Source organism: Fringilla coelebs (genome assembly GCF_963513975.1).
Source record: "Fringilla coelebs genome assembly, chromosome: Z".
Classification (NCBI taxonomy): Eukaryota; Metazoa; Chordata; class Aves; order Passeriformes; family Fringillidae; genus Fringilla; species Fringilla coelebs.
The window spans coordinates 33,755,515-33,774,652 of NC_140031.1; the positions used below are offsets into that span (position 1 = coordinate 33,755,515).

General features: G+C 41.7%; 1 protein-coding gene across 2 annotated transcripts; it reads right to left on the minus strand.

Moving 5' to 3' along the window:
* Nucleotides 1–451: 451 nt before the first annotated feature.
* Nucleotides 452–14,716, minus strand: PLIN2 (perilipin 2). 2 transcript variants are annotated; one of them, XM_084224625.1, is made up of 10 exons: nt 14,598–14,716; nt 12,476–12,533; nt 12,200–12,395; nt 11,467–11,549; nt 10,673–10,958; nt 10,162–10,346; nt 9,289–9,423; nt 8,360–8,650; nt 1,948–2,088; nt 452–1,627 (listed from the first exon to the last, which is right to left on the minus strand). In XM_084224625.1, exons 2-9 carry the CDS (start codon nt 12,503–12,505, stop codon nt 1,954–1,956), a joined length of 1,341 nt encoding a protein of 446 aa, XP_084080751.1. In that variant the 5' UTR covers nt 12,506–12,533; nt 14,598–14,716; the 3' UTR covers nt 452–1,627; nt 1,948–1,953. The 2 variants fall into 2 exon arrangements, with proteins under 2 accessions (XP_084080751.1, XP_084080750.1); XM_084224624.1 differs by having other exon boundaries at nt 452–2,088.
* Between the last annotated feature and the right edge of the window lie 4,422 nt (nt 14,717–19,138).

A 19,138-nucleotide genomic window follows, 5' to 3' on the forward strand; every position in this document is an offset into this window, starting at 1 on the left:
CCTCCGCCGCCGAACGGGTACAAGACGCCGCCGCCGCCGCCGAGCGGTTTAAAGACGCCGCCGCTGCAGAGCGGGTAGAAGACGCCGCCGCCGCCGCCGAGCGGTTTAAAGACGCCTCCTCCGCCGCCGAGCGGGTAGAAGACGCCGCCGCCGCCGCCGAGCGGCTAGAAGACGCCGCCGCCGCCGCCGAGCGGCTAGAAGACGCCGCCGCCGCCGCCGAGCGGCTAGAAGACGCCGCCGCCGAGCGGCTAGAAGACGCCGCCGCCGCCGCCGAGCGGGTAGAAGACGCCGCCGCCGCCGCCGAGCGGGTAGAAGAAGACGCCGCCGAGCGGGTAGAAGAAGACGCCGCCGCCGCCGAGCGGCTAGAAGACGCCGCCGCCGAGCGGGTTAAAGACCGCCGCCCCACCGCCATCTTCCCGAGCCCGCCAAAAACTCCCGCGCGTGGGCCCGCCCATACCTCGCGAGACCTCCCGTCCGCCACTGGCGTCCGAAAACGAGGCGAGCAGGACGCGCTGCCTCACGGGAGGTGTACTCCGGTGCCGGTAGCCCTCCGAAAGGCCCGTCGTTGTTTATAATCGGATTGCAGAATTTACGCTTGGGGAAAAAAAAACCCACCAAACCAAAACAAACAAAAAACAACAAACAAATAAAAACCCCAAAACTAAAAAAAAAAAACCAAACCAAGAACCCAAACAAAAACTCCCAAAACCAAAACAAAACAAATAAACCAACAAAACAAAAAAAAAAAAAGAAGAAAAAAACAAACACAAAAAACAGCAACAAAAAAGCCCTAACCCTAAGAAGAAAAACTCGCACCGACAAGCGTGCTGTGCGGTTCAAACTTTTATTCCAAGGCATTTCAATGACCAGACTTCCAGGCCCTCGCAAGGCCCGGTGTCCCAGGCTGAGGCGCGGCGGGTCCCGCGGCCTAGCAGAGCGCGCTTGGCCGCAGCTCCGGCGCTGCGCTGCAGTCACACCGGCACACGGACAGCTCGCTGCCACAGCAGCTGGGCCTGGTCCTCGGAAAGAAATGTTAACAAGCCCGCCTCCAGTCCCATTCTCCCCCTCCCCAGCTCCTCGAGAAGTTACTGTGTGCAAGCAAATGCAGACTCACCAGCCCTTAGCAAGTAACTGATTGAGATTTTATTAAAACATTTTTTTAAAATCACTGTCACCAGAATTCTCCTTACATTCAATTCCCTCTTTTTTTCCGAATTTTCTTTTGTCCAAAGTCTTTATCTCTTTACTCTCTGTTTTTCCTTTCTTTTTACAATCTCTTCCCCTTTCTTATTTAAATGCTATTCTTATACCCCAAACACTTTAACATTGAAGCATTTACTCCCTTTAGTCTCAGGCGCCACAACTCATAGCATCATGACGGCCATAATATTTGCACACAGAAGGCATGTGGAAAGAAAGGAAGTCCTTTTGTGCATAAAGCACTCTTGCCAAAGGAAAGCTCTAAGCGTCTAAGCTCTGTAGGTGCAGAGCCTAACAAAAGAACCTGAGAAAATCTGAGATAGACAAAGTCTCTTACCCCTTCCAGCAGCAAAGAGGTAGATGCAGCACTGCTTTTCACGTAGACTGAAAGTGGGCAAATCCTCATCAACTCCTTTTGTTGGCAGCCCTGTATGCAAAGCACTGGGGTGTTCTCATGGCTGCTACCAGCAGGAGAACAAATCATCAATAAAAATCAGATTAGTTGGATATACTGATTAGGCTATACCTGGCTTGTAGATTTGGAGCCTGACACCCGTGCTAACCAATTAATGTAGCGCGCATTCCTTACATCGAAAAACCCAGATTTTTTGATGCAGCTAAGTGAAACAGTACTGATTTTTTTAAAAAGTATCCCCATAATCCCTAAACTAGGCAGGTTCATCTTTAAAAAGGAGGAATCTAAATTAAACATGGCAAAGGTACATTGTATCAAAAAGACATTTTTACACTTCTCTATTCAGCTCTTTGCCCTGTAGTGTAAGGACCATTTGTGCGCGAAAAATCCTGTTGATCCTCTTCATCCAAATCCAAAATGTCTGGGACATCATCTGACTCTGAAGACAGGTCTGTAATAGCGAAATCTGGAACCTGTGTAGGAATGAAATTTCAATCAATTCAAAAGTAGGACTAAACAACTTTGTGCAGTACTCCTTCACTGAAGACAGGACACAAAGGTACTCAGCACCTCTAGAAATCAGACCGAATATCCTGATTACAGAGTGAAATATGCTCAGATGCAAAGGAAACAGGACTCATTAAGACAAATCAAATACTACACAAGATGGAAATCAGTTACTTAGAAGGTCAGATTTTATAGTAGAAATAGAAAAGAGCTGAATGTAGTGGACTGAATTTAATGAAACTAGTGGCTGGAAAATTAAGAAAGGAGGTTTTCAGACTAAAACTGGCCTTTCTTCTTTTCACCAAAGCAATGGACTACACAAAGTAATCTGCCCTGAGAAGATTGATAGGGATTGCTGTGTTGTTGTGCCTGCCTACTGCATCAGACCTTTTCTGATGAAACGCATACCTCGAACTGCAATCTCACTTTGGCCTCCGTTTTAACTGTAATGTACAGTATTTTGTACTGCTAAGCCGCATAGGGTTTCAGGAATTGTCAGAAAGACATCAGTGGATACATGGATGTTAACAGACTTCTAAAAATGTTGGCTAAGACACTTAGGAGCTTAAGTCCCAACCCTTAAGTCCCCTTAGTAGGACTTGGATTACTTAGGCACTTCTGAAAAATGGGATAAAATGTAGCAATTTACTCGTAAATTTTTTTGCCCCAAGTGAAAAATACATCTGTAAGATGGTTAATGGTTAGTTTTAATGTTGGTGATATGACGTACTTGGAGCCAGACACAGTATCAGCAAGTATCTACTGCTGCATTTTGACAAGACGTTGGTTCTGCATGTTCAAAGAAACAGTAGCTTCTAGGCATTTCTGTAACTTAAGCTCAGCACTGACTGAAGAGGCATTTTAATGCATTCTCTAACTGCAAAACACCTTAAGACTTACTTTAATGAAAGAGAGTAAGCAAGAAAAATCTATGCTTTTCCTGCTATGACGACAGGTCATAAAAGCAGACTATATACCAAATACTGCTTCAGCTACCAGGTTATACACGACACAGAAGCACTGCACAGTAATTTACTGGTCTTACAGAGTAGGTTGTCATTGGACACCAGGGATCTTTGAAATACTAATTAAACTGATATTTAGAAGAACTTAAGCAGCATGTGACTAACCAGGCACTACTGTGAATACCATGAAATGCATGTACCACTTTGGGAACTTAAGCTTGATCAAAATAAGAGGAGTAATTTTTGTTTCCCAAAAGATCAAAAGGCACTAGGAATGCAGGAAACACATATTTCTATCAGCAAGAATTATCTTGCATCTTTCTACTGATGGCAGTTTTCCTAAAATTCTCACCTTCCCCATTATCAGCACATGATCTTGTATTTCATACTGCAGTACAAATACACATATCCTAAAAAGGCTAAGTAGTCCATATGCAGTTTTTAAGAATGTGCCCAAATGGATAGTTTTATGTATTTACACTGACCAGGACACAGCCATGTTTACTAAGTGTGTCTGACCAGTAAAAATTTTCTCTATCATACATTCAAGAGATTTTTATTGCTTACATCCATTTTGGTCTTAGTGACAACAGAATAATTGCCCATATTTAGGTTTCTGCTTTCTTCATCTCCTTAATGTATGCAGTAGAAGAACCTGATTCCTTTAATGTAATGGTAAGATTTTGATAGCCATGAGAGAACTGGAGTGTATGTCAGCGTGAGTAAAACCAACTGGATGTCAGTATGACTCACCTCAGTTTTGACCATGCTATATTATATTAGAATACATCTGCACCAGTCTAACTAAAACAATGCAAAGCCCTTGGTGTTATGGGATTGCTAATGTAAAAGATCTTTGCTTCCATTTGACTGACTGCTTTCTTTCAACTTCCTATCAATTACTGAATAAAAGAGTAAGACCAGATAAAACTCTGCTTCATGCAATTTCTCTGTATGATTCAGTAAATCATTTACAAAGATATAATACTTGCAAAATCCGTATATAGAACACTGCAAAAGAATACTATGGTGTTTTGCCGTCTTCATATACAAATGTGGATGTCAATACTTGTAACTTCACTCTGGTTTGGTTTTTTTTGCTAAGTTTTTAGAACTGAGCCACTAGCATTTTGACACAGTGCTCTCATATTGTGAGCCTTCATAACAAGCACTTATTTTTAGTCATCAAGAGACTGTTTTCCAAAAGAAATAAAATTGCCATGAATTGGCAATAAACAAATATAAATCCATTTAACAAAACAGTGTGCATAATACCTCCAACAAGCTGCTGCATGTAAGACTGTCTGATCATGCAAATTACAAACTAAGCATGCTTAAAAATAAGTTTGGTTCCTTTTCATCTTTTTGAGAGTTTAAAAAAACCTTTCGGTGGTAGTTACTTCCTTTTTTAAATATTGAGAAATAATTCATCACTTGTTCCCAAATCCTTTCACCTATTTTACTAGCTATAAAATATTACCCTAAGTTGAATTCTAGAAAAGATTAATCTTGAGGAATAAGAGACATTTCCAAACCTTTACACCTTTCTTTAGATTGAGGCAAACTAACTGCAACTCCAGGCCTTATACAAATCTTGTAATTTGGCTTAGATCAATGTTATAAATATGTTTGCAAAACTTGCATACCATATGGAGCTATTTACAAATGCTTATATTGAAAACTTTTCTAAAAATCAATTATCAGCAATAATAGTTCTCTGAATAATAAAATCAGAACTATTATCAGAATAATAGTTCTCTGTTAAATGCATCTGGGAAGAGGAAATGTCAACCAGCCTGAACAATTTTTGAGCGATCTCTAAAAAAGAAGTCATTTTCTGAATTCTAAATAAACCCTAAATAACCTTACAAGTGATAATGATCTTATTATCAGGTTAGTATTCTAACCCTTACCATCCCAAGTTTTGTGTGACTAGAAGCCTCTGACATTCTTCCATTTAATCTAGTTTACCTTCCTTGTTGAAAATAGTTGAAACTACTTCCTCTAATTTTCAACACATCTGGTCTTACCTTTTTTAAAAGGTTCCAGAGAAACCTCATCATTTTCTAGCTCAAGCTATATCCTCAAACATGATTTTGGACTAAGAGGAAGCAAGCTTCTGTGCAGTGCAGCTGAGCTGTTTAATACATACAGTTAAAGAGAAACAGGTAAGATGGCAGCATCTCTGCTTTCCCTTCTTTATTTGTGAGGAAACACCTCAGCTTCAGTCAAAAACAGTGGCAAAAAGACTAGACTTTGGAAGGTATCATTCTTGCCTCCAGTGGACATGTTAATAGTCCCTTTCTCTAGCTGCACTAGAGAAATATCCCGAGTTCTGTCTGTAGAGCTGCAGTTAGACTGGAGTGTGGAATTTGCTGTGCTAAATTACCTGCAATAAGATACCCATGGAAGTACAGTTGCAAATCAGTTTAAACATTCAATGCTCTCCTTATGGGCAGAATCTAATCATCTTAATCATAGAACTTTATTACATTTTAAAAATCAGTAACATGCCAATTGGCTACTACTCAGTCGTCTCCTCCAGTAGGGAAGAGTTCCTAATTCTGATGGGGGGTGGGGAGTTGTGTGTGCATGGATACAAACTTAAAAATATTTGGGGGGTGGGCAGCATCCAACAAAACAAGCACCTATCACAACAACATGACACAGGAGCCCAACCATTAGGTAAGCATTTAACCAGGTCTTGCTCTGTTTGCAGCCACCAGTTGTAGGTCAGCTGCCATGAAGAGAAGCCACCGAACAGGGCCTGGTAATGAAGAAGTGCTTTGGAAGTCTAGGCTGGTAAGTTTTCCTTGCTTTCCACTTCATTTCCTTGCTGATATTTAATAAAGCTGGGCAGCTATGCAAGAATACAAACCAGTAACACAAGACAGAACAGACACAATGTACTGCTCCTGCACTAATGCTAGATGAAGCTGTTTGTTTCTCAGTCCTTAAAAGACATTGAAAAGTTTGAATATTTTATTTGATTGATCACATCAGGATGAAGTCCCAAAGCAACTAGACTCTAAAATGGGCATAGAAGAATGGGAATTCCCTTCTTTGAACAGCCCACTGCTCCCACCTCTAATTAATTCCATTCAGTTTCTGAGCGATCTACAGTAGTGGATGCACTCTACAATATTATTGCAAATGGAGATAAAAAAAGATATTCTTGCTGAATCTATGTAATAGTAAAGTAAACTTAAATTAATTCCTGAAAGCGCTGTGTCTCCAGAAGTCTTAACTCAGGCCCTAGCTGGAAAGGAGTCTCACTATCTCATGTTTATTTCCTGTTAAACACCGCCCTTATATATAAAAGCTGTAAGCTACAGAATCTTTACCTGCAATCCTGTTTTGCTACAGCTTCATTTAATACTGTGCTTAAAACAGTATTCCTCACATTTCTAGGCCAACCCCAATCTAACAGCTAACCCGCTCACATTAAACAGCTGGACAACATGGAATCTGTTTTAGTGCCTACATCAAACCAGGTGGAGGTATTTGTTCCATGTAGCAATGTGTGACTATGTGGTAAGTTTTCTTTGAACTGCGTTTTTGGCTCACTATTTGGTGACTTCTTTGAAAATGGTGGCTGGCATTGCTACACTAGATGATTGCAACCCAAAGCTGTATAGGGCATGCATCAGGAAAAAAGATACAACTTACCTGGACAGCCCTAACCCAAGAAAGCTTATTTCTTAATAACTACTTCTTTTCCAGTGGAGGAGTTCACAGGACTTACTGAGAACAATTCCACTGAAGTAATTGAGCATTAACATACATTTGTCACTCAAGTTCAAGAGGAAAATAAAGTTAAAACTAGTGATGCAGCTGAGAAATAAACACTGTTTATACAGAGTCAGAAGACAAAGCAGGTAGATGGCCAAGTCAAGCACATACAACACCTACTGTGAAGGGATGAGAGGGTTCTTTTGTCCATATCCATCTCTTTTCAATATTAGAACATCCAGCAGCTCACAGCTTAGGTCATCTTTAAGGTGACAACAGCCAGGATCAGCAAAAGCAGCAGTAAAGCTAAGACTCAATGGACTGATACACAGAAATTCAAAAGGAAGGAAATGCTGCAGCAGTATCTTATCTATCCATCAATACATAAGCAAACATTTTCAAGGCACATCTACATCATTTGCATGTCAAACTTGCTTTCTGCTGGACTCTGAGAGTCACAGAAGAGCAAGTTAGATTGTTTTAAAACAAAGGAGACAGGCTTTGGCTACTAAAGCATTTATTACTAACATACAAAAATGGGTTACAAAACAATAGCTACAAAAACACACACACACAACAGCAGGCACCTGGGTACAAACAGCATGAATCTTTCATTTATACTGCATATTTAAAAATGTGTTGATAATTATTTGGTCAATCACTGGAACAGTGTTCATGGAGCATCTAGATGATGCTCTTAATCATATGGTTTAGTTTTTAGGTAGTCCTGCAAGGAGCAGGAGTCAAACTTGATGATGCTCACCAGTCCATTCCAGCTTGAGATATTCTATGATTCTGTGGTCAAGTTACTGTGTAATACAACAATTAAATTTTTACAGTTAATGTTAACACTGTCACAGCATTTTATTCCGTCTGACTCATTCAGAAACCCCACTTTCAGCTTTGGCATTCTCCACTCACAGAACTTTTGTCAGGAATGATATAGCAATAGAATCTGAAATAGTCAGATGCGTATTTATCAAATGTGTGATCTGCAGTGAACACAGGATTTAAGTGTACACAGCTAGACTGTAGAGCTGTTAAATGCATTTCACAATATGTAAGGCTCTTATTTCATTCTGGTAGAGATTAAGCAACAAATGAAAGTCTTTCAGCTATGGTGGGTTTCATTTAGACTAATGGTATTAATACCACTGAAGCACGATGAGGTGCTTGACAGACTAATAGGGCATCTTGACAACTGTCATCTGCCAATACTTAGGCACTTGAATCTCATTTGAATTTTTAAGAGTGGCTTAACTAAACAGGACAATACAGCCCACGTGTAAGTGTCCTGGCCTCTAGATTCCCCTATTCCTGTATTTAGGAATTGTTCACCAAAAAATGGTGAAAATTTTTTTTTTTGACAGTTGCACTTAGTAAGGCCACTCATTTGGTCAGTCAGCAGAGTACATGTGTGCTATGCAGCTTGTTCAGTAGTGTGTTCAGGCTGTTTGTCTTTCTGGCTGGAACTTTCCTCCCCTTCATCTTTGCTTTCAGCATGCTGAATGCCAGGCAGTTGTGGGTAAAAGGGACCTACCAGCCAGTTGAGAGGTGTGTTGTTAACAAGATAATCCATCACATCATCCAGAGACTCCTTCATTTTCTTCAGCTGTCCTTTGCTAGCTGTAATAAAGCTGTCTGATAATTCTTGGAAAGAGGATGCTGACCGAAAGCTCTGGTAGACATCACTTGCCATTGACCCAACACTGTAAACCTGATCCTGTACATTCTGTGGCAGCCCCTGTAGGCTTGAGACCAGTGTGAGGCAAGTGGTCTGAAGCTGCTGAGTGAGGCTCCGTGCAATAGCTAGAGTTCTTGACTCAATGTGCTAGAAAGAACAAGCACAACAGCACATTAGTGTCTTTTTATGACTGTAGCAGCTTTATGTTCAAGATATATGAGCAAAGTAAATGTAGGTTAAATAAAGCTATAGCAGATAATAAACCAGGTTTTAAGTCTGAAGCATGAAAGACTTAAAGCACTTGATATTTCTTCAACACTCAAGTACTTCATGAAAAGAAACTGATAGCATTTACCCAGCAACAGTCAAGCAGATTCTTGTTTCAACTGAATAACAAGTCACAGCAGATAAGTACATTCTAATCAATGAACTATTCCTGAAAGCTATGTGTAGGACTCAGTGAGTCTGTGCCTAAGACTGCTGACAAATCATTATTTCTGGTCTGGACATATCACATAAATGGTTTCTAGCTAATCTACATACACATATCCCAACACGAGTTCACATGCTAAACAGGATGAGCATTCTCATGAGAGGAGAATGAACCCAAGTGTTTGCAGCAAGTAGACTCATTTAAAGAGTTGAGGTCCCCTAGTTCTCAGAAGTCAGTTGTCCTTAGCTTCAGCATGCAGCCTCTCTGTTGCACACTTTAGGGACTGTTAGTTTGCCGCTACCTTGATGGGATAAAATACATTTATTTCTGGTGTACATTTACATCTATTTACCTCAGCACTACGCAGATCATCACCATCATTTTGGCCTGTATTTTTCTTCCATTCTACCCAGGATTGATAAAATTTTTCCTGAGCACCAAGAAGTTTCTTATTGGCACTATTCACGTTCTTTCTGGCATACTCGATCTGAAATACAGCCAAATAAGGAAGTAGAGCCAAACAGTTCTCTTAGGGATTCTCTACCTTGACTGCTTTGTACCCTCCTTTTAAAATACTTCAGAAATTCAGTATAAACAACTTCAGGGAGTATAAGAGTGTGTTTAGCCTCACCAAAGAATTGAAAACTGAAAGCAATTTTAAGATGTTGTGTAGTGTTCCCCTCTGCCTTGACTATTTCCCCATCCCCCGCTGGCATCCCACAGGAGGAGCTGAAAGCGTATAGAAGGCCATGTGCAGTTTGTCATGTACATAAAGGTATTTGCTGGAATAACTATTGAAGTACCAGAAATACTCAGAGATAGAAGCAGCAAGAGAGCAAGTCCCAAAAGAATTTGAAATTTTACAAACAGAAAGGATTTAAAGGACTGATGTGTTTCTAAATTTCATGACACTTTCTTCACTGAATGAAGTATGTGTCAAAACAAGCACTACAAAACAGGCAAAAATTTAAACATGTCACTTCTGTTTCTGCAGTGCTTGTAGCTAAAAGCAATTGCTCATTAGTTCACAGCTTAGTTTGATTTAGGGCTCTCCTGACTGGTGATAAAAATTGCTTAATGGCAAATTGTTTGTATTTAATGTAATAATGTATTCATGGATTTAGTCAGAGAGCAATCCCAGTTTTCCTCTGACACTTTCGGCTGTCTCCTTCACTCTAAACCAAGGCCAACGTATGGTTTTTATCAAATGAAAGTTTAGACTTACCAGACTAACAGTGTAGTTGAGCTGAGAGATTGTCTCCTGGCTTTTCTGTTTAGCATCTCTAACTTTGTTTAAGGCTTGTTGGTAGGCACGTGTGCGGAGCTTTGAAGACAGGGATCCTAGTCTAACATAGTAGCTTGGCTTTTGGACTCCAACTTCAAAGCCTTCAACATTTGCAGCTTCTTTCTCTAGGTATGCAGAAAGGAAGCAAATTGATTACTGGAGGGAAAATTAAGAGATCTGAGACAATTTTATCTGCTTAGTATCAGCTGAATACAGGGCTTGCTGAGTAGTCCTTTAGTACCATGATGAGGCTGATAGACCACTTTATAGAGAAATCCTTTCTTTCATTCTGCTTCCTTGTGAAGATGCTGCTATTACAATCAGCAAGGCAAAAGACAGTTTGGGAGGCATGTGCCTCCTCCCAGACTATGAAAAAGCAATAAATGGATGATTGCTTGCTTCTCTCCAATATAAGCATTCCAACAAAATCAAACCCTTAAAGCGGTCTTACCTAGTTCTGCTTCTGTAAGTGGAAGATACTGGTCTACAAGAGTCTCTGATTTTGTGAGAGCACTGTCCACACCACTGCTCACCATTTGCACCACACGACTTCCCAAAACAGTGTTAATGCTGCCATTGACAACTGACTTGGTAATTTCTACGCTGTCTTGCACTGCTTCTTTAGTCTTGCCCACAACTCCAGTGATTGTGTGAGCAACAGTTTCCTTGGCACCAGTCACAGTGGTTGTTACAGCTTCTCTGGCTCCAACAACTACATCCTTGGCATTGGCAACAACCTGTCGTAGGACATACATGGATTTACTACAAGTATTAATAGTGAGAGCTACATAATCCATGAAATAATAAATATATTCTAAAGCTTGTACAAGTATTGGTTATCTAGGAGAAAATTTGCAGTAAAAAAATATGTACAAGAGAAAAAAAGAACATGACTGTCACGCAGCTTTTGAAGTTTTCAAAAGACTTCACTGAATGTAATCCAGGCACTTCACACAAGAAAGAGACAAAGACTCAAGTTTTAAAAGACACCCACCAGTGAACTGTACCCATAGAGAAATGTTGTCAAGTGGTGGGCAATTTCAAATAATAAAAATAAAAAAAAAGTTTAATGGTCTCCCAAAGGCAACAATACAGTTCTACAGATAAATCCTTGACTTTCTCATTGCTTCCAAGGTGTGCTTCAGGCACAGTTTTTTGAAATGTGTCTCCCTTGGGTTTTAGTGATAATAGAAAAGAAAGGTTTATGGTTCCTCTGCTTAGCGTACATAAATGGAAAGAACTTACCTTGTCAGTGGGTTGATTCAGTATAGGCAGTCTCTCTTCAATTTTGTCTAGCCCTATACAGGCATAGTTGTTGGCAACTACAACTACAAAAGAAATTACAAGAGTTGGTTTTAATTATTTTTCACCTAGTAAAAATAAAACTGAAAATTCCTCTTGAAAAAGAAGTCATGCAACACCCTTGAAGTAGTTTCCTCTTCTCAGTGAGATCTGAGTCAGTAAAGCCATAGAAAAAGGCGGATTTACAGTGCCAGAAAAAAAAATCCTCACTTGCAGGCAAAGAAAATTCATTTGATAATTTACAAGCAACTGGCAGAACCTGGAACACCTGTCCCTCTGCCATTCTATGAAACCAGGCTTCTGGTTACAACAGCCTTGTGACACAGCTTCCAAATTTAACCAGTTCTCAGTGTAAGAAAGCACAAGAGTAGCATCTGAAACCAGGTGAAAGGTGAGGCAAGTGTTGAGCAAGAAACTGCATAATCATCTCACCTATAAAAGTCATCCATCAATTTAGTATTATGAAAGCTGGAATCTGCTTTCACTCCAGATTATTATCTTTTTTTAAAGTCTTATCAATGTGTAATCAGTTACGCAACAAGTCAGGCAACAGGTTCAGTCAGCTACATGAAACAGCATTCAACAACAGCATGACCATGTTAAACTATAAGTGCATCTGTATATTAGAAAAAAATCAGTTGAACTAAAGTTATCAACAGCTTCATCTTTGCCTTACTTTGTGGTTCCAGTTTCTGAATGATAGGCATAGCACTTGTCATGGCTACTGATGTAATTGTCTTCACTCCTTTTTCTGCTATCTCACATACTGACTTCAGATACGGATAGTTATCCTTTGTGGTGATGTAAGCTGTGGACACCATATCATAGGTGGAGCTCACCAAAGGAAGGTTGGCAACCCTCGATACAATGTTCTGTTTTAAAAGAGAAAGGTGTTACTTGACTCCTATTTTCTGATCTAGGCAAGGAAATTATGGAACTGACTCAGACATACCTGCTGTGGATCAATCGCTGCCAATGCCATTTTTTTCAGGTCTTGAACCTTTGACAGGCTGTGAAAGAAGCATATATGAGTTACAGCATCATATCTGCTTCATCTAAGTGCCAAAATTCGAAACCAACAACCTTCTTGTGATTCACCCCATTACTGGGATCAGAAAGTTCACATTCATGCATCCAGGAATTAGATTCTATTGTAACAATTTACAAATCCAAAACTTGGTTCAGGTAATGCAAGTACAGCAAATGCATGAGACAGGCTTTAAGGTACAGCAGTTCACTGATGAATAACCAGGTTGGTTGAGTCATTTTTTTCTAGAAGAATTAAGACAGACTTATCTGTTGAGCCATGACAAACAAAAGCCAGCCTGCAAGACACTGAAAATCTAGTTTAGAATGTCCAAGTCAGACAAAGAACCCTCCACCAATAGCATTAATCAGATTAGATCTTCTAAGGAGCCCACCTAAGGCTCACTCTGTTCCACTTGATAAGAAGTTAGCATTCCTGTGAGCACCAGATTTCCCTACCTCAGAAAATAAATCTCCTTTATGCTAATTTAAACTAAATTATTACACATTCCCCACTGAAACAAACTGCAAACATTGGTCATTCAACAAATCTACAGTACTCAACATGCATTCCAACATGTATTCCCATGGAGAAAATACCAACAGCTGCTCCCATAAGAACCCTATAGAAGGGGTAGGGTATTGCCATACTACACAAGCACAACCTACTGAAGCACACTGTCATCCTATGTACACATGCAGGCTGAACTAAATCTGCAAAAAAGCACCTTTTCCATTAATGATTTCACATCATGCTTTAGTTCCAGAAGAATCTGCATGAATGAAGGCAACAAAAAGGTAAACTAGGAGTCCATCCTCAAAAAGCCTGTGGTTTACAAGGCTTGCCATGTTTGGTTTGCTAGGTTTGTCAAAAAGCCAACAGCAGTTTTCTGTCTCATATGCACGACAGCAAAAAAGAAACATGTTAATATTCTATCTGAGGTAAAATAAAACTTTTCCCCATTACATAATGGGCAACAAGGACAAAGGCATCCTGTTAACATCTTGTAGGCATATTTGCATATATTAACATACATGTGCCATAAAGTAATGCCAGTAATGAGATTAACCACTGTACAGTGGAACACGCAAGGAAAACAAGTAACAGGCAATGGCTACGGTGGTAACAAAGAAGCTCTCATTTGATTTAACAAGAATTTAAATACCTGCAGGAACGTGCTATGTTTTTCACACAGCATTACAAGTCATATCACTAGAAGTACTACTGTATTTCACCATGAACTGCAAAGCATGCTACAGAACAGGAGAAGATGCTAACGGCACAGAATCTGGCCTCCGAAGGAAGAAGGGCCGTTACTTTAAGGATTATTCAATATTCGTAGATTGATTCATAAAATCAATCCACACAGCGCATGCATTTGAATTTTAGTCAATAAACCAGTCCAGTTAGCCTGTGAAGTTATTCCTGCTCCTAAAGACAAGGAAGATAAACAGAATCTTGCACGCTTTCAGAGACCCCCCGAATAGGTTCAGCCCTAAAAAAAGTCGGATCCATCCTCTGCAGCAGGTGAGTGAGACGCCTGGAATTCAAGGCCAAGCATATTTCAGAGACAGCAAGAGTTTCTGGAGAGGAAAGCACACAGGCTACATCACAAACTTTATTCCTAGTCTCCGCCCTCCCTACGGAAAGAAGTGCAAGAAAGCAGCGCGATGAGCCACGCACGGCAGCCGCGGCGCCTGCCCCGGCTGGCCGCGGTACCCGAAGCAGCACAGCACACCGCTTTCCCAAGCGCCCCCACGGGCCGCTTCCGGGATGGGCCATTCCAGCGCCGCTCCCGGGGGCGACGAGGCTCTCGGGACTTTCTGGTCCCGGGAGAGCCTCGGCCAGCGCACCGAAGCACGCCGGGCGGCGGGGCCCGCGGGGCGGGGCAGCGGGGACGGCCCGGCGGTCAGCGCCGCACACGGGGCCGCGCCCTCGCCCGCTCCGCTCCACCATATTGCGGAGTCAGCCCCGCGGGGCGGGCGGGGGCCCGGCGCTGTCGCGGCCGCCGAGAGCCGCGCCGGAGCATCGGGCCGGCCGTACTCACCCGCGAGGAGGAGCTGGAGCCGCCGCCGACGGGCGCACAGGCAGGGTCGCGGGCACGGGCGCCGCCGCCGCTGAGTGGGAAGCGCCGGCCTGGCCCCGCTATTTATGGGGCGTCACCGCCGGCGCGCGTCAGCGCCGGCGCGGGGCGGGGCCAGAGGCGCAGTGACCGCGGCGGCGGTCAGCGGGAGGGCACTGCCCTGGCCGGAGCGCCTTGCCGGGGACGGCCGTGTGCCCTTGGCCCTGCAGGAGGCCGGGTCACTGAAGCACAGACTGTGCCGAGTTGGAAGGGCCTCACAGGGATCATCGAGTCCGGTTACAGACTCTGCACACCGTGTGCCTGAGAGCACTGTTCAAACGTTCCTTAAACGCTGGCACGCTGGTGCTGTGACCTCTGTCCCGGGGAGCGGGGAATTTCCCTATTCCCGCGTCCAACTACCCTAGGGGTGAAGAACCTTTTTCTAATATTCAACCTAAACCTCCCCTGACAGCAGAGCAGAATAAGTGGAACAAACCAGAATTTTTCACTTATTTGAACAGATTTATTACACCTCTGCTAGCATGCATACCAAACACTTACACGCACTCTGCTCTTTTCATTACATGGTTGTCATTTGAGAGCTCTCTTTGTTTCTTTTCCTGGTCCTGTGGCTTCTCGAGTGTAAACCACTCAGCGTGCCCATGGCTACCACAAAATTAACACCCTTTGTCATGAGTGTCTCTACTGGGAATTCTAAACCGTTGCAGGGATTTATTTACTAATAAGTAGCACCATTATTTGTAGTACAGAAACACCCAAGACTCTTGCAGCCTAGTGACACACTGCCAGAATGCAGGAACTAGTGATAATACCAAACCCTTGACAGTCCTTGGCAAGCTAAGAATGCAGATTGTGGTCATGTTTTCTTCGCAACTAGGTGCCCTTCTGTATTTTATAAACTTGGAGGGGCTTATATGGAATTTTGAAAATCTACAAACATGCCTCTTGAGAACATTTCCTTTGTTACAGGGGCAGGCAGACAGGGAGAGGGCAGGGAGAGGGAGGGGGAGAGTATGATATTGCATCTTGGATTGTCCAAATTCCTCAAATATCATAAAACAGAGAAAGCAGTTGTGTGGCCCATGCCAAAACTGATGAAGAGGAAGGCAGAAGAGTATCAAGAAAAGCAGTAGTAACAGATAACACGAAAGCATGACACAGCAGCACACAAAGAGGAAGGCAATAATAGTATACCCTACCCTTCCCTTCCATAAGGCAAGGGCAGATGTTTAAAGTCATGTAATGCATCTAAAAAGTTTCATTCTTTCAGGAAGTAGCTCACAGTAATACATCAAGCACATTCATCCATCCAAGTCCATTTAATTAACATTTTAGAAAATTAAGTCCACCTACAGATCCTTAACTGTAGAAAAAAAAGATATGAGTTAATTGATCAGACAATAAACCTATGTATCCTTTGGTGCATCTCTTTTAAATCATTTTAATGTCCTTCATGATACAGAACACCTCAGGCTTCAGCCACCTATCTGTGTAACACAGCTCTGACAGAGATAGCAGCAATAGATAACATGGGTCCTTTAGCTTTTCTAACCATCTTAGTACAACCCAATGGAGGAGCTGCTGCAACATCAACACCAGGGTCTAGCAGTGCTCAGGGAAGCCAGAGAGCATCCCTGCTGTGGCATCACTGGGGCAGGGGCTGGCAGCCCCGGGAAGCTGAAACGGCAGGATTTAGGATGCTCTAGGAAAGGCTGGGCAGGGACAGTAAGCCCTGTCCATGCATGCCATCGAGGCCCTGACCAACAGTTCCAGCAGGGGACAGGTATTTCCACTTGTCTTGAGACCATGTTATCAGCTGTTCCCCAACAAGGTGGAGAAAGGCCAAAGGGGAGAGCAGTGCTAAGTCTGAAGGGACCTGAGTAGTCTGCTAATATTCCTTTAGGAACGGGTGTGGTGTAGTAGGTGGCTGTAGGGCTGACTGACAGCTAGAGTGTTAGTATAGTAACCAGATCTGATACAAGGATCTTCACCTGACCTTACAGCTGTGGAGGGAGGGAAATCTTGGGAACTCAAAAAATGGGGGACTGAGAGCCCTTGCACAGATTGAAGCTACTTTTATTTAAAAGTAGTCGTGCTTGTGCATTGAGATAGCTAGCCATAGCCTCTTCTCAGTTTTTAGGATGACTGTTCAAACAGTGAAGTGGTGTCATACTCCTAGTCATGTAATGAGAAACTATCCAAAACTATCTTTTTGGCCTGCAAAGAGAGAACAGAGAAGGGTGGCCCTTTGGAGCTGTCAACAAATTATGTCCACTCACAGCCTTAGGAAGCTGGCAGGCTTTGAAGGACTGCCTCCAGACCCAGTTTTTGAGGCTCTCAGTAGGGAGCTAGAGCCACAAGAAAACAGACATGCCTTCTTTGCCTCAAGTTCTTGCCAGTAGCACAAGCACTGAAGTACTCCCAGCAGTTAAGAATGCTGTAGGGACACAAAGGAAAAGAAGGTGTTTATAGCTGTGAAGGATGGATTGTTCTGGGTCCATAACATAAATAATCAATTCAATTCATTGCACCTGTTCATTTGACCTCAAAGATGTCTAATATTCAAAGAACATTTTTCTTTTATTTGTTCAGAGATGTCATGTGAGATGTAAGTAATACTACTGAACTGGCTGGGAATCAACTTACTTGTGTTGGACACCCTGAGACTGTTAATTGTGAAATAACACAATTGTAAAAGACTATTTTCTCTCAGCTTTCTCACTGTTCCCCTTTCATTCCAGTCTCACAGTAATTCATTTCTAGTCTTTGTAATCCTGTCTTGCACCATTCTGTCTTGGAACTTGCAACTAACTTCTTATTCACCTAAACTGTTTATTTGCCTTACTCCTTGGGTTTGGAATTAAGCCTTTTGTATGTTCCTGTATGAAAAGCTTTCCCCTTGTCTTGATTAGTCCTGTCAATAGTTTTCTGCTGTGACTCACTTAGTTTTCCTGTCTCCAGAAGAAGATATCAGATTTGTGAGGCCTGATCCTCCTTTTGTAAGTTCACATTAATTGTGCTTAGAAAGAATAGCATCCTTATTCTGCTCTGCCCAGAACTAAAGCACTCCACCTTTTGTTTTCTCAATAACACAACCTGCAGGTTTTCTTTATATCATAAAGTAATGTTATGTACTTTAACATTTTTTTTCTGGAACATACTTATCTTTCAGTGTGTCTTATGTTTTGTTAGCTGTCCAAAGATTATTACTTCCTTCCTCTTCAGCTGTAACAGAGTTAACCTGACATCAAGATTCAAAAGAGCCTAACTGGGTCAAACTTAGTTCTCCTCTGAATACTTGAAGAAAGGCAAAAGCGAGCAACAGTATCATCAATTACAGGCAGACAGGCACAATAAACCCATCCCCACAACAGATGTTATGTGTTTAATTAAAACAGAAGAAGAAGGAACAGAACTAACATGCTGGTTTGATAAGGACAGGGAGTCAATTATAAGTATTTACATATTGTACAGGATTTTTTTTTTTATTTGACTACAGTTCATCTATAACCCTGCCAGATATCATCAGAAGGCTAGGCAGCAACCTGTTGTTATGGTGTCATGCTGCATTTCAGAAAGATAACAGCAAGCCTCCATGTCTCGTGTGACATGTAAATCTTATCAGCCCATGTGTACCCCTTTAGTTTTCAGGCTTTACATAGATGAGACCATGACAGGAGTTATCAATAAAGCAGTCTATTTTAAAAGATGAATTGCTTCATAATAACTTACTGTGAGAAAAAAAAATGTCCTTGTTTGGCCATTATCTAGGTACCACCAGTTAAACAATACCCCAAGTATTGTATTTATGCTAACAAGACCCTGTAACTGTTTAATTGTATTTCATTAACAGTCAGGAGATGTAGCTATGGATACGGGTTTTGTTGGTAGATACAAAATGCACAGGAAAAAATGTCCAGGCCTGTTCAAGAACCAAGTAACAGTTCTGGGACTATTAATATAACGAAAAAGTAATTAAAATGTAACTATTAAAAGATAGCTACTAAAACTGTAATGGCTCTACTCTAAGACCTTCCCACCACAAAACCTGAGATACTTCATGTTATTCTCCTCCTAAACCCTATTATTTTTTAATATTTTATCAACAAGCCACTTATTAGCAACTAATCTTTTCTTTTTATCCATATCTGAGAGTTTTCTTTATTAAGTTCCAAAAGATCTAGTTCCTTACTAGATGTATATTTATTGTTATATACTACATAAGAATCTAAGGTGCATGCGCTACAAAACATCCAAGCTTTCTCTACTTACATTTCTTTGACTTGATACAAAAAGAGTACAGAGGGCCAGGGGCCAGACAGGTGCTGGAAATCATTTTGGTGTTACTGACTTCCTGGGTTCTATTCTGACTTAGTTGCAAAAGATCCTGTGGCAAAAGCTTTTGGAGACAGAATCAGGTCTCAGGTTTGGCAGTGTGGAAGACATTCTTCTTTTGCAACCCAAAGAGGCTTCCAAGGAAGCCTTGCTGTTACTCCACCATGTTT